The sequence below is a fragment of the Macrotis lagotis genome, chromosome 1 (assembly GCF_037893015.1).
Source record: "Macrotis lagotis isolate mMagLag1 chromosome 1, bilby.v1.9.chrom.fasta, whole genome shotgun sequence".
Lineage (NCBI taxonomy): Eukaryota > Metazoa > Chordata > Mammalia > Peramelemorphia > Peramelidae > Macrotis > Macrotis lagotis.
The window spans coordinates 249,440,544-249,460,100 of NC_133658.1; the positions used below are offsets into that span (position 1 = coordinate 249,440,544).

Below are 19,557 nucleotides of genomic sequence, written 5' to 3' on the forward strand. Positions count from 1 at the left end.
GTAGGTCTCCTCTGCCCCTTTTCTTTTGGAAAAGAGAGAGAAACCTTGCTTAGAAAACCACTCTATTTCGTATGCAGTGGATTGAGGAGGGAGGCAGGGATTTAATCCTAAATCCAGATTACTACTAATTATCCTCTCAAAAATTTAACAAATACCAATTGGAACCCTGGTCTTCCCTCTGCCAAGTTTTTCCTCCACTCTACCTTTCAATTAATGTCAAAAGGCCTCTAAAGATTAATAAAAGTGATTTTAATCTCCCATCAAAACCCTGCAACAAATTGGCCCTTTAGTAGAGCTGGGAGCCCTTTTGTGTTCTGTAAATATAGGGCTTGCCAGTCATAATGATGATCATTTAAAAAAAATTAACTCCTACAACTTGCATACCTAAATAATTGAAATAATTCCCTACTGCACCTAAATAGCAGGTTTAGAAGCTGTCGCTCATCCTCTCACTCCCCCTCATTCCCTGACTGCACTTTTTTTACGGTAGTTATTTTTGAACAATAGATTTCTTGGTTTTGCCCAAAGATATTTTGAATTCCCATGAAGCTTGGGTGGTTATGGTATCACAGTCTGCCTACTTAATGGCAGGAGGATGGGAGCAGATTTGCTTTGGGGTCTGGTGTTGACAGAGGAAATGTTTTGTCCCCCTTGGCATTTCCTATCCTACTTGGGAACTTTTCATCCTGTTTTCAGTGCAAAGTCTGAGATCTGCAAGAAGCTCCTGTTACCTGTCCCTTGTTTCTAAACTGGAACCACAATAAAAAATAGTAAAAATTTAATCAGTAGTGTATGTCAGAAAAATTTGAGATTTGAACTTAAAGTAAGATATCATCCCAATTTGGAAAAGAAGCTGTCTTGTTGCAATTCTTTTTTCCTCATCTGATGATATCTTGGAGGAAGAAGCAAGGCTACCAACAACCCATCTTTGCAATCTTGAGCAGAGGACTCAGGGTTCCTCATCAGTAAATTTCCTCAGTCAGTAAACTGAGATTCCAGAGCCCCCTCATTTGGGCTTTTAATCAGGAATCAGGTAAAAGACTTTGAGTTCAACCTAGTCTGAGCTAAGTTGTATAGTGAGAGTCTCTTGTCTAAGCTCTATGACACTGCTGTACTCAACACTCTCTGATTCATCCTTCCCTTTATGTTGCTCTTTATTCTAGCATAGCTAGACTCTAATCCCTCATTACCTTGTGTTTATACTGTTGAAAGTCTCTTAACTAGTCTTCCTGTCTCTAATCTCTAGCCCAATATATACCTTGTACACTTTGCCAGAGACATTTTCCTAAAATACAGTTTTGATCCAAAGCATTCCATGTTTCCACAATACCTCCCTACCCCACCCCCAAAAAAACCCTCAGACTCCTTATCCTTGTATTATCCAAGGTCATTCACAATCCATCTCCCAATGTAATGCTCTTATTTTAGTTTTCATCACTGCTTTATATGAACTCTGCCTTTTAGTCACTTATCCATAGTTTCCACATACTGCAACTCTATTCCTACCATCACACTTTTGATCTCACCATTCCCTGCACTTTGATTGTTCTCCATTTTCTTTTCCAGCATTTACTTTAATTTCCATCCAAATCTTTACCTGATTGCTGTAAAATTCAGTGTTCCCTTTCTTCTTCCAAACTTCTCAAGGTCATATTGAGAATCATAGTAATAAAATCAGTAAAATGCTGGTCTTAGTCAAGAAGACCTGGGGTCATCAACTTACCAACTGTGCAATAAGCAATTCCTTAACTTCTTAGAACCTCAGTTTTCTCTTCTGTCTGATGGAAATAATAATATCTGCAAGTCCTCATATCATGGAACTTTTTAAGGTTCCAATGAGAGATTGTATGGAAAGTGCTTTGTTACCTAAAATGTCCTAGAAATGTCCAATAATTATTAATCATCGTTTTATCTTTTTCTGTGGAATTCAGGTAGAAATAGTTCACAAATCACTATGCTGATAGGACTTTTCTTTTTAAAGACTTACTATTTATTTATTTTATGCCTTTCATAAAATATTTTTATACTTGATTATCATCATCTTCATCCAAAAGGCCATGTGGCATAATGGATAAAACTATCCTTCAAATCAGGAAGATGTGGATTCTAGTCCAGTATGTTTGTACTGCCAAGACCACACATTATAACCTACACATGGAAGACACTCAGGAAATTTTGGATGCTGCTACTACTGATAAGGAGTCCAGAGTCCATGGAATGAAATGGAAACTCCTTAATAGCAATGGCTGTAACTTTTAAAATTTCATATCTAAAGCCCTTACTTTAAGAATTGGATATTTTTAAAATCAGCATAAGGTGCTCTAGTACAGAAACACCATCATATAATCACATAACTTAGAGTTGAAAGAGATCCAGCAGACATCTAGTCAACCATTACCCCCCAAACTCTTCATATGTAGAATAGATGTAGCAAATGGACATTGCACGTCTTGAAGGCTTCCAAGCCCTTACCACTTTGGGACAGCTGTGACAAGCTTCTCCTGATGTCAAGCCTAAATTTATTTCTTTGACACTCCCACTGATTGCTTCCTATCTCCTCACTGAAGATACAACTACAAGAAAGTCCTTGCCTTCAGGGAGCTCTCATATATTGGGGAAGTAGTGGATTATTAGGGAGAAAGTTCAGGAAATCAAATAGATGGTGGGTGGAGCCATTAGGAAGTAGTTGGGTGCCCTTTCCAGTTGCTGGGGCTATGTTGATTGAGTGATGGTTCTTGGAGCAAGAAAGAGTCCAGAGAGTACAGCAAGAAGACACATGACAAGTGGATTACTAGTGTATTTCACTGGATCCTTTTAACCCCCAAGATCCATTTACCAGGGGAATGCTTCCTTCTGTTGTAGAAGAAGATTTATTCTATTCTACTTTGAATTTTTATATTTGTGCTTTGGAGCACCAGGATATGCTATCTCAAAATGTTTATAAAATAATTCTACCTAAACTTTAATGACACTGAAGGATGAGGACACTAAAGACCTCATTTCCTAACATGAGCAAAAATCTTTAGTCTATTTCTGTTGTTTTTTGTTTTCTTTAGAAACCACCAAGAATATGTGGGACAGTGGGGCATGGTAGGTAGACTCCTAGGCTTGGGATCAGGAAGAGCCACTTTAAAGTGCTGTCTTTAATAATTACAAACTGTGAGTCCATAGGCAAGGAACTTTTAACTTCTCTGATCTTCAGTCTCTTTGTAAAATGAATATAGCAATACTTCACAGAATTAAGTCAACATACTTTTATAAAGTGCCTCCTAAGGGCCAGGCAGTGTGTGTTAAGTACTAGAGTTACAAAGAAAAACAAAAGCCCATCCTAGTTCCCAAGAAGAAGAGACAGCATGCAAACAACTTAAACAAGAAATACACAGAATAAATTCTAGACAATCTTAAGGGAAAGGCACTAACTAGCTAGCTTTAAAAGTGTAACGGAAAAGGTGTCTTGGAGAAGTAGAATTTTTAACTGAAACTTCAAGGAAGCCAGGAGGCAGAGATGAGGAGGGAGAAAATTCCAGACATCAAGGAAAACCAGTGAAAATGTACAGTTAGAACATGGAGTGCCATTAAAAAATAGAATACATGGAAAAGAATAAAGTATAAGAAGAATAGAAAGGTAGGAAGGGGCCAGGTTATGAAAGGTTTTAAAAACCAAACAGGAGCATTTTGTATTTGATCTTGGAGATAATAGGAAACCATTGGAGCTTGGATTGGGTGAGATGACATTAACTAATAAAAGTTTTAGTTGTCATACACTTTAGGCCAGCTAAGAGAAGGATTAACTAGAGGGGGAGAGATGTAAGACATGGAATGAACCAAGAAATTATTGCTGTAGTCCAGAGGCCATGTGAATAGAGCCTGCTCAGTTATGGTAATAGTACTGTCAGAGGAAAGAAAATTATGATAGGTTCTCTGAAGGTAGAATCAGCAGATCTAATCAACTGATTAGATATATATGAGGGACAAGGGAAAGTGAAGAGTTGGGGATGACACTGCCCTTAACAATCTGGAAGACTAGGGGGATGAGGTGTTTGCCTCACCAGTCATAAGGAATTTAGGACTTTTTGTCTTGAGGCTCAAGTGAGTTGATTTTGATAAAGGGTTTTGCAAACTTCAAAGACCCGTATCAGATGTCAGTGATGATAGTTGGTGATAGTGGACTAAATAAAAGAACTTTACCTAATAAAAATCAGGCTTCCTAATAAAGTCATTGGTCATAGAATCAGATTGAGAATTAGAAGTCTACTATATACAACATAGGATATCTTCTGGAAAGAACTCTGACTATATAGTGTTAAAAATGAATGAACTTTAGAACATATAATTCAGAAAGTTAAAGATGTAAAGGTCCTTTGAGAATATCTAATCCAACACCTTCAAGCCCAAGGTCTTTTTGTCTTTTTTTCTTTGTTCTCTCACTGTACCTTAGACATTGAAATCATATTGAGTAGTAATTCCTTTAAAAAAAATTTTTTTGCCCTATATTTGTGTCACAGTAAAACGCTTTACAGTTTTCCCAGCTGGAAGAAATTTCCGAAAAGGATTGGAAATTTAGGAGACAGGTCAGTTGCATAAAACATCAAAAGGAAAAAACCCTCCAATATCTCTAGCTTTTTCCTTTGATTCTCATCTGATTTGTAGATTTGTAGTCAGCTTGACTGCTTTAGCCAGTCTGTGGTGAGAGAAGGATTTACTATGGTGTGAGCCAACAGATCGATTGGGTAGGTACAAGGGGATCAATTTGCTTTTACTTTGAATCATCATTATTTATACTGTCCTAAGCTGGGAAGTGATTTTCAGTCTTCATATTCCCTTTTATAAATGAAACTTCAGAAGAATGAAAGTTTCAGAACTTTGCTGTTAGAACATGTGGCTCCAGACTTTTTTTCCTTATAGTCTTCATTTTCTTGTCTTCCTTTATATGCCCCCTCCCCTTTTTTAAACAGAATGATCTGTTTTCCAGGAGTTTCCAAGTAATTAAACCCAATTAAAACCATTAAATTCTTTCTTTTAATGACAACTTTATTATTAAGAGCAAACCACAAGGAGGAGATTTCACTGGCAAAACCCTCCCTTGTGTGTTAATCCGTCTCTAACCTCTGGCTGACACTTCCAATAGATAAACCCCATAGAATAGGAGGCTGATTTAATGAATAGCTTTAATTAATACTTTCTTCTTTATGGCAGAGTAATTATTTGTTCAGCCTATAAACAGCTACTTGGCAATGATTTTTAAAGATTTTATTAGTTTGAATGGTGAGGGGTTTTATGTGTGTGTGTGTATTTACTTTTTTAAAATCTCAATTCAGAAGAGGTGTAGAAACATATTGTCCTTGGGTTTTGAATGTCAAGGTAATTGACACAGAAGAAAGAAGGAGACAAATGCAGGCTGCCTTTATTTGTTAAACATCTCAAGGGTAGTCAGCTATGCCCTTTGCTTAAAAGCCTGCAAGCCCCAACAGGGTCCCTGAAAGGCAGAAGCTTTGGAACTCTTAGCAGTCCAGGTCCAGAGTGGGGGAAAAATGATTGGTGGTTGAGAAGCTGCCAAGAGGAACCGTCTGTCTCTTCTTCTCCCTTTCAACTTGCCATCGAGTAGCAGCTGGCATCTGTGAAGACCCAGTCAACTGGAGAGTATGATGCTTACGGGCAGCAATGAAGTGGCAAAGAAGGAAATTTGAAGCTTGCAAGTAAAAAAAAAAGTCATTCTTTGTTAAAAAAAAAAAAAAAGGAGTCTCAGGCCCCAGTAGAGAGATGGGATGGGGGTGGAGGGGGTCTAAGTGTTGGGAGTTAACTCCTTAGATTCCATTTCTCTTGTTCTCTATTGCTTTTTTGCATTAGACCCATACATACCATAGGCCCCAGTAATTATCCCTCAACAAACCAAGTAATTAACCTTAAATAAGTAGATAACTACTACAAGTTTGGAAGTTTTAAATGAAGTGGGAATTATCTCTAAAAGCAGTCTTCCCTAGAGCCTTAGAGACCTCTGTAAATCTTTCCTGAATTAACAGAGCAAACTAATAGGAGGGAGGAGAACCAACACAGCAGTGTTGCCACAAATTACAAAATCACAGTTTTTGAAGTGAAAGAAGGAATATAGATCATCTATGCCAGAGGTTCTTAATCTTTTTTATTTCGTGGCCCTCTTTGGGAGTATGGTAAAACCTGTGGACTTCCTCAGAATAATGTTTTTAAATACATAAAATAAAATATGTTGTATTACAAAGGAAACCAATTATTTTAAATAGTTAACAAAAAAATTTAATTCATAGACCTTCCCTCCCAATTAAGACCCTTTGTTCTAAACCGAAGCAATATCCCCAGCAAATGACTGTCCAACTTTTTAATGAATTCCCACATTCATTCATTTTAAAGAGGTCAGATGACATGCCCTAAGACAGACAAGTATTGAATATCAACATCCAAATCCATCACTTTCCACTATAATTCATTAGTCAGTATTTATTGAATTACCTGTAAGACATTATAGGCATTAAAGGAAATTAAAAAAAAATTGAGATTATTATCTGGTAGGAAGAATAGAGCATGTTGACAAATAACAAGGAGAGGAGAGAGAGAGAGCACTATTAGAAAACCAAGCAAATAGCTTATGAACTAGAGATCATTTCTATCTAAAGATTAGGTCCAAATCTTATTTCTAGAGCTTAAACTATGTGACCTCTGGGAAGTTAATTAAACCTCAGTTTCCTCATCTGTAAAATGAGGGTATTTGACTAGACAGTCTCTGAAGCACCATGATCTTGTGTTTATCATGAAAGGTTTCACGGAGGATGCAGGATCTGAGATTGATTTTTGAATAGGTAAAATTTCAAAAGGCAAAAAGGGGGAAGATGAGTATTTCAGAAAAGGAAATGATCTAGGCAAATGCATAAGAGTCAGGAAAGTTGTCTAGTTCTAGAAACAGTTATCAGAATGGTGGTGTAGGACATGCACTCTCTCACAGGCAGTTTGGAATTAGAGGACCTGTGTTCAAATTACCATCTACTCTCCACTGGGTGACATTGGACAAATCATTTCACTGCTCTGATGTTCAGCTGCTTCCCTGTATAAAATGAAGGGGTTGAAACAGATGTCCTGTTAAGGCTTTTTTAACTTTCCATCTGGTGATTCTAAATAGTCAAGTAGAAATGGGCCAGAGTACAGGGAGTATAGAATGACTGGAAAGGTTCATAAGCTCTAATTTATAGAAGGCCTTGGAAACTAGGTTGAAAAGTTTGAAGGACCCAGATCTTAAAGATAGATTACTAGTGATTTAAGTTTGAACCTAAAAATCCAAGTTCACAGTATAGGGTTTGAAAATCAGATATTTTATCATAGGACAAAGACTTATCCATTAAATTTTAGACAGTTGAGAGTTCAATTGTCTCCATTATCTAGTGTGGAGTGGAAGGAGTAGCTACACAGTGGATTGAATGCCAGGCCTGGAGACAGGAAAACTCATCTTTCTGAGTTCAAATCTGATCTGACATTAACTGTGACCCTGGACAAGTCACTTGGCATTAGCTAAAGAAGAAAATGACAAACTACTCTTGTGCCTTTGCCAAGAAAATCCCAAATGGGGTCACAAAGACAGGCACACAACTCAACGACATCAAATAATTGTGGGGAGGGAGTGTTTTCGAATTGCTTTTGTTTAAGAATCCATCTTGGCTAATCAGGAACTAATACAGTGGTAGTTTATCAGAGTAAGTTTTTATTCAAACTGTTTAATAAAGTGAAAGAAGAGAGTTTGATGGACTTCTAAGTTCTAAATCTATGATCCTTTGAGTATTTTAGTAAAAGTAACAGATTCATAGCATCATTAAATGTTAAACCTGGAAGGAACCTCAGAAAATAGTGATCTTGGAGTGGGGGGGAGGGAAGGAGTGGGGAGCTGTGGAAAGACTTTGAGATAACCTCATCTAATCCCCACCATTATATAGAGTTTGCTCTGGGGCAGATATGTGGTGCAGTGGGTATAGAACCAGTTTTGGAGTCAAATCCAAAGTCAAAGACTTTGTGTGTGTGTGACCCTAAGAAGCTGTGTGATCCTAAGAAGGAAGGGAGGGAGGAAGGAAAGATTAAAACTCATAGATGGAAATGAATTTAGTTAAGGTTCCTGACTCCTAAGCTCTTATTCTTTCCTCTACATCAGGTTATCTCCTTATTCTGTCAAGTAATGGTTTGTGTTCCAGATAGACCTAATGAGAAAGAAGGAAAGAAAAAATTTGGAGTCCTTCAAGGCAGATGAAAATAATGTGTCCTCCACATAGTTTTCCCTTCCACATAGTGAACACTTACCAAATATTTGCTGAATGACTAACAGAAGGGATGATCACAGAGATTTACAAATAGAAGACAGAGCTCCAAAGAATCACCATGCAGAAAATCTCAATTACTCCTGAAGAGGGAGTGAAAAGGACTGGTAGGACAAGAAGAAAGCCTTTGTGCCTTCAGCTTTCCAAAGATGAGATTCCACTTATTTCACAGGCTAAGGATTAAATGAGATAATGCATGTAATAGGTTCTTTACAAACAAAAAAACAAAAATTCATCTTAAATTGAATTCCTTGTTTGAAATGATCCCTGGAGCAACATTATATAATAGAAATAACCACAGAACTGGGAGTCAAAAGACTTAAGGTTTGACTCAGCCATGTGACAAGGCTTCAGTTCCTGAACCAGCAAAATAGTCAGCTAAGCATTTCTTACATGAAACACTGGGGGTTCAGAAAAAGGCCAAAAAACATCAACCTTGTCCTCAATGAGCTTACATTCTAATTGGATAGATAACAAGCAAAAAATTATACATATAAGAGATAGACAGCAGAAGTGAAACTTTTCTGAGGGAAAGCTAAGAATGGGGGCATCAGGAAGGGCATTCTGCAGAAGGTAAGATTTGGGCTGGATCTTGAAGGAAGCCAAAAAGCATGGGGAATGACCACAGTCAGGAGATAGAATTTATCGAATAGGAAAAGATAACACTGTTACTCCCTGCCCTTTGGGAAGATCACTCTGGCAGTAGAGTGGAGGATGGGGCCAAGAAACCAGCCAGGATTGCACTGCTTTCATTATCAGTCTAAGAGTTGTGTAGAAAGCATTTTATAAACTGTAGATCCTATAAAGTAGTATAAGCTGTTGATTTGACCTGGAGTGGGTTAAAGATGTCTGATTAGGAACTACCCTGCCTGACTCTTACCCAGCAATGATCCCAAATAGAAATGAAGTGTTTCAGCTCTATTAAGGACAATTGAATGTCATAAAGGTCTGGAGATATTTGCTTACAAAGACATGTTTTGGAAAGAGCTTCAGGCTTCCTTGGCCCTCTCAGAATGTGTGCAAGGGAATCCGAGGCATAGCTCATCTGGATGGCAAAATCTCATTTGTCCTAATTCCCTTCAGCCAAAACTCCTAGAAAACCCAGATATTATGGTAATGTAAACCAGAATGGAGGGAGGTGGGAGGTAGAAGGGAGAAAGAAAGAAGAAAGAAAAAAATAGTAGCTCTCTGTTTATCTTGAGGTGGAATAGCAACATACCTCACTTTATACACAATGGGTGTTTCCCTGAAAGGAATGGGGAATTCAATGTTAAAGGGACCTTCCAGAAAGGAAGAGATGAAAGAAATTTCCCTTACATGTGTAGGTGGGGTCCCTTCTGTCCAACTTACTTACAGTCTGGGAAAGTTGCCTAAAACACTGAGAGTTTAAGGAACTTATCCTGGGTTGCATCCATTATAGGACAGAAGCAAGACTTGAACCTAGATCTTCCTGGTTCTATGGTCAATTCCTTATCCATCATGCTATAGAGAGGAAGAGGAGAAGAGAACAAAGGAGGAAGGGGTGAGACAGAAGAAGAAAGAGAGGGTAAATACTGGGAGGTAGAAAAAGGAGGGAGGGAGGGAGAGAGAGAGAGAGAGAGAGAGAGAGAGAGAGAGAGAGAGAGACTAGAACTGTTCCTGTGATATGACTGGTTTAGTGAACTCCTTAGTAAGAAAATTCCATACCTATCAATGCAGGTTGACAGCTTCTCTGTAACTTTTTAGAATGCTACCTAGAAAAAGAATGTGGCATGAACTAGATTAAAATGTAACTAAGAAATGTTTAACAATACAAATATAATAGAACATAAATAATGTGATTTTCTAAGTCAAAAATACCTCTTGCAGGAATCCTCATATATGATTTTTGGGCCCCAGAGTTTGACAAGACTGATATAGAGCATTAAGACTTGACTTGGCCAAAGTCACCATCAGATAGAGGACTTAAATCCAGGTTCTCCTTATTCCAGGGCCAGGTTTCTATGCATCAAACCATGCTGCTTCTCATATGTGTGTGTTTATTTATAAATTTACATATATGTGTGTGTGCATATGCATGTATACATATATGGGTGTATATGTGTAAATACACAAAAGGAACTTAATATATTGTTAAAGGGACAGACTCCACAGTGAATCTCTTGGCAAAATAGGAAACCTAGTTTTGACAATCAGATTCTAAAAAAGTCAGCATGTTACGATAAAAAATGTCACCTGGCATGAGTCCAGGGAATCAGAATCCTGGTCCCACCTGTGCCCCACCTGTTTGATTTGGGATAATTATACTGACAACAATACATCAATACTCAAAGATCCATGACTTAATCATGTGGGTGCTTGTCCAGCCCACCCAGACCACAACCCCTCTGTGACTTGGAGGATCATCTTCAAAAGTTGCTGTAGCCAAAACAGTCATCTTCCCATAGACAATCCCAGCATAGGTCTCTGAATCGAGTTAATCTGGCCCTTGGATGATAGATCAACTCTATTGCCAAACTTTGTAAGTGAAATCTTCTCAACTTGTCAAATGGAGTAGAGCTAATGCTCTGGTGATTTAGCTTCTGAGAACTCAGAATAATATTTATGCCTAAGTGAAGCATCAGAAGAGAGCTTTAATAGAAAGGAAGAGGAGGAGAGGAGGAAGACTCTCATTTCTGCAGCACTGGAAGATTTGCTATGGACTTTTCTTCAACAATCTTATGCAGTAGAGCAAATCATCTCCTGACTCTTGAGTCTAAATTCTTTAACCATAATATGAAAGTATTGGACTAGCCCTGTCATTTTTATGACCTAGGATATCTTCCAGTTCAGATATTCTAACTTCTAAGATCCTTTCCAGTTCTAAAATTGTAAGATCTATATTGTTCTCAGGCACCTTCTAACTCTAATATTCAAGAATTATAATCACTCTCTGTTTTGTGATACACATCTATAACATGATCAAGATTTGAATTTGTAAAATTCAGGAATCTTTCTTTTCCTCTTTTTCGCTTTGTCTCATAATACTAATAGCTAACATTTATATAGCATTTACTAGGTGCAAGGAACTGTTAAATGATTTATAAATATTATCTCATTCATTCTTCAGCACAACTCCATAAAGTAGTTGCTATAATTATTCCATTTTACAGATGAGAAAACTGAGGCAAACAGATTAAGTGACTTGATAAGGATGACACAGCAAGGAAATGTCTGAAGCAGACGCTGAACTCAGTTCTATTCATTGTCCCTTGTAGTTGCTTTCTAGACATGATAACTAGAAGGGATCACAAAATTCAGGGTTAGAAGGGAACTGGAATTCATCTAGTCCATTTTACAGATGAAGAAACTGCAATATAGAGTGGTAGTTAATATGTAGAACTTGGACATTGCTATAGCTGCATCAACATTTTTCAGAAAGATTTTTTTTTCAAAAGAGAAAGAAAGCATTCAAAACTTTTAGAACTTACTTGATCTATGTGTGAACATTTTTTTGCTTTATATTAGATTTTTAAAAACAAAAATAAATCAGTGGAAGATCTTTTACCCCCCCCCCCCAAATCAGTCACCAAATCCTCAGCAGCAGCTTCTAAACTCTACCAGACCACATGTTACACCATCACGTACCCTCTTCTCCAGTTCAGACTCTTGGCATGGACCATATGGTAGAGGCCACAGCCATTCTCCTTTAATTAAAGAGAACTTTAGAAAGAATGCGTAATAATTAGGTTAGTGTGCAGTATGCCGTTCATGTCAGCAGCATCTGCCATGAAGGTTGATTGAGATGAACTCCACTCTCAACAATTGGGCTTTCCAGTTAACCCTCTTACATTAATGCATTACTGACCATACCATTGCAAAAACAGGACTCCACTGAAATCTGCAGAAAATTAGAGGAAAGTCTACCAAATCTACAATGTCTTAGCATGATTTATACCTTCCCTGGGAGAGAGCCACCCACATGCATTCAGGCAAAACAAAGATGAGCTTCCCCCCCATCCTTAGAAGGATGAATTACAAATTAAAGCCTGTTGTGGAAACTCTCTCTTCCCAACTCTGTTCTGGTTTAAATTGGTTTAAAAAGAGAGGGGGTTGGCAATCAAGCTCTGTTGGTTCATCTTATGAAATTAACCACTGCAATTTTTTGTAGCTGAAAAATATTTAATGATTAAGAAAATAGTTTTCATGTGAGTGGCATCTTAAACCATTCTTGCGGCTTCTGATTCTTGGCTCCTCGGCTAAGTTTGTTGGAATAAGGTTTGTGTTGTTTAAGGGTGCTGGAGAAACAAGTTTGAATGGGGGAAACTGATGGATTTTTTTTCCCAGGGATGGGAGTAAGAATTATCTTCATTCATTAATCATAGAGAATAATATATAGAAGGATATTATTTTAGGCTTTATTTGACTAGGACAAATTCTAGATCAGAGAAAGGATTATCTCCCTTAAAACCATAAGGGTCAATTTATCTAAGGTCAGGACAGAAGGTTATGAACTATCCATTTATCAAACTAAAGAACTACATTAGGGATCTTTTTCAACAATGGGCAGCTGTGTACTCTGGACACTGTTACAAGCCAGTCGTGCCTGGTCACTAGTGAAAAGTGAAACTTGTGTCTTGATTGTAAGTTCTTTACCAAAATTATTTTATATGGTTATCTCATTTTGGCCTATCCCACCTTTATTTGGTCTATCTTTTGATGTCTGACATGGATTCCTTCCTCTGCCATCTCTACTTTTTGACCCTGCTCAGATTCTCTCTGCTCCAATAATTTTTTTTTAAAAAAAGTATTTTTCAAATACAGCAAGTTCCCAGAGTCTTAATTCAGTAACCTGTTTAAGCTATTAAATCTTGAAACTGAATGGAGACTTTTGGGACACCCTATTGTCATTCCATTTTATCCTCACAATAATCCTGAAAAGATATAATTATCATTCCCATTTTACCGATGATGTAACTGAGGCAGATAAGAGAGTTGGAACAAGCCTAGCATCACAGAGCTAGTAAGTGTAAGTGTCTGAGATAAGGTTTGAAATCAACCTGCCTGTCTCAGGTGTGTAATGGGACATGTGTTGTAAAACACAAGTTTTCTTGGCGGGGGGGGGGGGGGGGGGGGGGGGGGCGCGGAAGAGACGGGTTTAAAGCATCAGGAAATTATATAATAATGTTTTTAAAAAGCATTAATGGAATGTAAGCTTCTTAAAGAAGGGGAGTATTTCATTCCTTAGTACTGTATCTGGCAACACAGTGAGCCCTTCATTGTTGCCTGCTGAATATTAAGCTAGATTTATTATTTAAGGGTCCCCAAGTCATCATGCTTTCTCAGAATAGAAAAACTACTCAATGATGGAGTTAATTCCATTGAACATGGAGTCATGAAGATTTAGGCTCCAGTCCTTCCTCAGATACCTATCAATGGTGACCCTAAGCAAGTCATTTAACTTTTCATTGCATCAATTTTCTTATCTGTGAAATGGACTCAGTTACTTCTAAGGCTTTTTCCTTAGAAAGGTCCCAAAGATCTAAAGGTACCTAAAATCTAAATGATTTTACATATAAAAGTCAGGAAGTCACTTAACTTCTGAATCTCAGTTTCTGTATCTGGAAATGAACATAATAATACCTGTCTACCTCACCTCATAGGACTATTATGACAAATTCACTCTGTAAGCTATTATTCACATCAGTGATCCAGGCCTGGGAATTTGGTTTGGTTTTGTGGACTGAGCCCAGGACTTAAACTGGAGTTCACTTTCATTGTTGTTGAGTTATTTTCCAGTCGTGTCTGAGTCCTCTTTTAGTAGAGATACTGGAGTAGTTAGCCATTCCTTCTCCAACTCATTTAACAGATGAGGAAACTGAAGCAAACAGTGTTAAGTAACTTGCCCAGGGCCACACAGCTACTAAGTATCTGAGACTAGATTTGAATTCACAGAGATGAGTCTTCTTGATTTCAGCTCAGCCCTTGCACTTTATTTTATTCCTAAATAAAATCCATCTCACTCCTTGACTTTTTTGTCATCATCATCATCATCATTAGAATTCACATTTCTCTAATGCTTTAATCTTTTTGGAATACTTTCTTCACGGTAACTCTGAAAAGTAGGAAGTTTAAGGTATTATTATCCCTATTTTACAGAGTAGTAAAATTGAGGCTCATAAGAAAGGAAATTCAACGCTGCTGGCAAATATCAGAGCCAAGATCCAATCCACATGTTTAGATCCAAACTGAGCAAGTTTTCCACTGTGCTGCATTCATTTTCTTCTGCCCCTTTTGACACCAAGTTCTGGGCTAGGAAAGAAAACCCAGGAAGTGTTCTAGTAGAATAGGGGATAGGGCCCATGCACTCACCCAAAAGAAATTATGCTTGAGGAAAGGGTAATTGCAGGGGGTCTTAATCATTTTTGTGTGTCTGACACCCTTTTAGGAGTCTGATGAAGTTTATAGATCCCTTCTCAGAATCATATTTTTAAGTGCACAGAATAAAATATGTAAGATTACTAGGTGAAGCAGTTACATTCAAATAAAGTTATCAAAATTTTTTAAAGCTTACTTTAAAAAAAATTCATGGGTACCAGGTTAAGAACTCCTCTACTACAAAAATACCCTCAGATCTTTTCCCAGATTACAAAATGATTCTTTTCTAAGATCTAATAGCTTTGTTATCTTATTTTCTCAGTAAAAAAAGAAATTGGCAACAACAACAACAACAAAATTCTTCCTTCTCCCCTCCCCTTCTCTCCACTTCTGGGCCAGGAAGAGACAGAATGAATGTAAAGCTCTGCTTGTATTTGTCTACATGAGGTCTTTTGTTTAATGGGTATCCTCTAGGGATGCTTCTTTGCAGCCTAAGTGTGTTAAATCAAGTTTACCCATGTATTTGGAGAGGGGAAAAAATAGAGCCTAGGGATAAAGGAGGAGAAGAGGGAAAAGAGATCATTTATACAAAGATGATTCAGTTAGAATGCCAATATCACTGCATCCCATTTCACCTAGCTTCCTTTGAGACTCAGCTCAGTCTTTACATCCCCTATTCAGGATTTTCCCCCACCCTACCCCACAGTTGCTCTTGTTCTTTCTCAGATTATCTTGCATTTTCTTATGTATATGTCCTTTGCATCCCCTAAATAAAATATAAACTACTTGAGGGCAGGAACTTTTTGTTTTGTTTTAGCTTACCTTTGTATTATCCAGAGTCTCCCTTATATATTGCTTTGCATATCCTAAGTTCTTGTTAAGTTGAATAAAATTGAACTTAGACTTGGAGTCAGGAAAAACTGCATTCAGATTCTGCCTTAGATACTAGCCGGATCACCCCTTCTTTCAAGCCTCAGTTCCCTTATCTGTAAAAATGAGGAGGTTGGACTTGTCTCCTTCTAAATTTATCATTGTCTGAGCCTAAGATATAAAGAATAATAGGGAGGGTTGGTGAGATGGTTAGTTAAGGGGTCTTTCTTTCTTGAAAGTTCTTTGACAGCTCCATTCCTGGAAGCAACTGAGAAGCCAGGAGAATTCCTGAGAAGACCAAAGAGGGTGGAAATGAAAGGGTGTGGAAGAGGAGGACTGAGATACTGGAACTTGTACAATCTTATCACCCTGATCCTGACAGGAAGCAGGTTTAGGCTGTATTTGAACCATGCAGATTAGGAGAAACCACAATGAGCTTTCACAAGGCAGTGGGGGGAGAAGCAAAGATTCAGATCACTGAAGACTCCAATTGTATGTTTTTTCCTCCCCCTCTTCTGTCTAACAGGATACCACTACATCTGTGAGGATTGGCCTGATGATGGAAGAGATGATCTTCAACCTTGCAGATACACATCTGTTTTTTAATGACCTGGAGGTTGGTAGCTGCTTATTCTATTCAATATTTGGATATTTAATCACCTGCATCTGGTTCAGGGAAAGATGCTGCTTTTGGGGGGCCTGAAACTTTTGCCAGAGACCCCCAAGAAGACACTTAATGACAGCCAGGGATGGCTTATTGGAAACACACTTTGCCAGATTATCTCCCGGACTTCCTCGTTCCATTAATGGCTCTCTCCGGTGTGCAAGGCATCAATGTCAATGGGCAGTCTGGCTAATCTAATAATAACAACATAGCTCTTCCTCCTGAAATTTGCTATTTAATAAGTTTATTAAACTAAATTAGTGCAGATCCTCCCAGATCAGAAATAATTAGCTGTGGGGCCAGGATGGAAGCTTTTAAAAACAAGTTTTCATTTTTATCTACAGCATGTTCTATAGCCTAGGAGCAAGGAACAAAAAGAAAGAAATACTCACCTAAAGTATTAGTCTTATGGTCTATTTTACTCCTGAGAAATGTTGAAGAGAAGGAGGGAAGAAAAGAAGAGAGGATTTTGAAATAAAAATAGGATAACACTTAGGAAAGAACCTGGTTTCAAAATCTTAGGACTTTGTGGGGAGTTTAAGTGACTTACTCAAGGTTCCAGAGGTAGCAGGGCTAAATATTATATCAGGTGGTTAAAATAAGAGTGCTAGACAGACTCATGTTTGCAATTGCAGTGCATTTTATATTTAGAAAGTATTTTCATCTCATTTGATTCTCACAGTTGCCACCTGAAATACATACTATAGCTGTCATTATAGGGTTTAACTTGTTTGTCTGTAGTCACATAGCCAATAAATGTTGAATACAGAATTCGAACTTTAGTTGAACTTGACTAAAGTTCAATATTCTTCCTTTTATCAAACAGCTTGCACCCTATTCCATGCATCCAAAAATGAATGCTATATTCCATGATAGTGTTCTATTAGAAGAGAGAAGACAAGGATTCCAGTAGTGACCAGGAGAGTTCATGAGAGAAATAGAAATAAGAGTTTAAGGTAGAATAGTTGCAAGGGTGCTGGATTTGAAACAATAGTCCTGAATTCAAGTCCTGCCTCAGGTACTTACTGTATTTGTATCTTGAATAGCCTCTCAGAGCTCAGTTTCTTCCTTTGTCCATTTGGAAAAATAATATTCACAGGAGCTTGTTGGGGAAAAAAGTGCTTTTGTTACTACTAATGATTATGGATTATATAACAACTATATTCTGTTATATAGGTTTGTAAGCCTTACAGAATGATTTTGCATGAGCTTCCTTATTTGAGATTCCTTTAGTTTAAACATTAAAGTATGCCAAAATGGCATTAACTGAAGAGGCAATTCAGAGCTTATTGAGGTCTTAACCAAAGGTGTCAAACTCAATAGAAATTAAACCTTGAAGAATATTGACTTAGAAAACCATAAATTAACATTATCTGTGATATATTATATTTTCATTTATTTTGTTAAACATTTCGCCATTTGCATTTTAATCTGGATCAACAGCAGGAGACTTTTGCTGGTGGTGAGTCTGGGAAGACTTCCTAGAAGAAAAACAATTTGTACTGAATGCTAATATGATGATGATGAATATGATAACATAATAATCCTTTTGCTGTTTTCTCCCATTTTCCAAAAGGGAAACTGATATACAAAGAATCCCTGGTACTGGAGCTAGAGAAGATTAGAGATTATTAAATCCAATTCCCCTACTACCATCTTGTCAATGAGGTTACAGAAACCCATAAAAGGGAAGACTCAGCTCACACACTCTCTCTCTCTCTCTCTCTCTCTCTCTCTCTCTCTCTCTCTCACACACACACACACACACACACACACACACACCCCTCTAGGATTTTACTTCAAGCTGAATCCTCTTTCTGTCTCATTCTGTCTTCCCATCCTAGAGAATGGATAGGAATTTCAGAGAACAGAATATAACCTTTAGCACTGGATAGGAACTTGATTGTAGTATTAGAGGACCAGAGCCACTGTTTCATACCTGTCTGACCTCAAACAAATTAATTCTCATCTCGTGGCTTTAGTTCCCAAATGTTTAAGATGTACAGATGGCATTGGGTAACCCTGAGGTCTTTTCCAGCTCTAGGTCCTTTAGTGCTGTGCCTTCCTAGACAGGCAGGAAAGGGAACCAGCAGTAATTACAGTATTATAGTTTACTTTCAAATGCCCATGAGGAAGGGAAGAACTTTATTTTTAAAAGAAAAGAAGAAAAGGGCAAAAACAGAGAGGGTGTAGTCAGTTTGGACTTGGCTCCAAACTGGGCTAGGTTCCTTGGGAGATACTCATTAGGGGGAGGTAGCTTTAACTTGTGCATTATCTGCTGGACCCAGGAGGATAGGAAGCTGAGGAATACCCATGCCTACCCCTAGACAGAAAAGTTTCCCCAAGGTAGTAAAGTGTGAAATTTGGTGACTTTTTAGGTTGGCCTGCAAACCACAAGTTACAAATATGGAAAAGCTATCTATGATCATGAGAAATGAGAAAAGGTTCTTCATTCACTCTGGGGCCAAGTCATATGAGCCTTAAACTCAGTAGGTGCCCGTTTTCAACAGACACCATAGCAGATGCCAGAAACAGCATGAAAAGAATGGTTCCCACCCTGCTAGAGAGCACCTCCCTGCCATGACCTCAGACCTCAAGGCAAAAGGGAAATGTCTTCATTTCTTATTTAACCATTAAAACCACCCCTATCACTGGCCTGAACCAACAACTGCCTTGGAAATGGACAGTTAAAAACAATGGCCTTCAATTCTGCCAACTAAAAGACTGGGCATTTGGGTTTAGTCACTTTACTCCTTGAAACCACAATTTCTTCAGTTAGAAAATGGGGATAATAATCCTGACAACACATACCTTAAATTTATGGTGTAAGGATTGAGTGAGATAATATATGAGAAACATGTTGTAAGCTAAAAAGCCTCAGAAAATGGCAGGTTATTATTATTAATAATAGTGACATTTATATAGCACTTTAAGCTTTTAAAAGTACAATTATATACATTATCACACTGGAACCTCACAATCTTTATCTCCATTTTACAGATGTGGAAATTGAGATCAGACAAGTTGGGTACTTTGCCCAGGGTCACACAGCTAGGATATGTCAGAAGTGTTCAGTACTCCACCCACTATATCAATAAACACTCAATTAAGAAGCATTTATCAATCACCTACTGTGTGCTAGAACTTGTACTAGGTACTAAGGGGCTACAAAGAAAAAAAATGAAATACTCCCTTGCTCCAAAGGAGCTTGTGGGGAAAACAATATACGTGAATTACGTATAAAGAAAATTAAAGGTAATTCTAGGAAGAAGTACCAACACCTGAGAACATCAAGAAACTACTTCTGGATAAGATATCTCTTGAATTGAGTTTTCAAGGAAGATAAGGATTCCATACTGA

The 19,557-nt window shown here is 37.8% G+C and overlaps 1 protein-coding gene across 3 annotated transcripts in view; it reads left to right on the forward strand.

The window, feature by feature from the left end:
• EYA2 (EYA transcriptional coactivator and phosphatase 2) overlaps positions 1–19,557 on the forward strand; it is a 250,980-nt gene that overhangs the window by 194,844 nt on the left and 36,579 nt on the right. For all 3 annotated transcript variants that reach the window (XM_074210160.1, XM_074210161.1, XM_074210162.1), the window contains one exon: positions 16,060–16,149. In XM_074210160.1, coding sequence (XP_074066261.1) covers positions 16,060–16,149 — 90 coding nt within the window. The remainder of the gene's footprint in view (positions 1–16,059; positions 16,150–19,557) is intronic.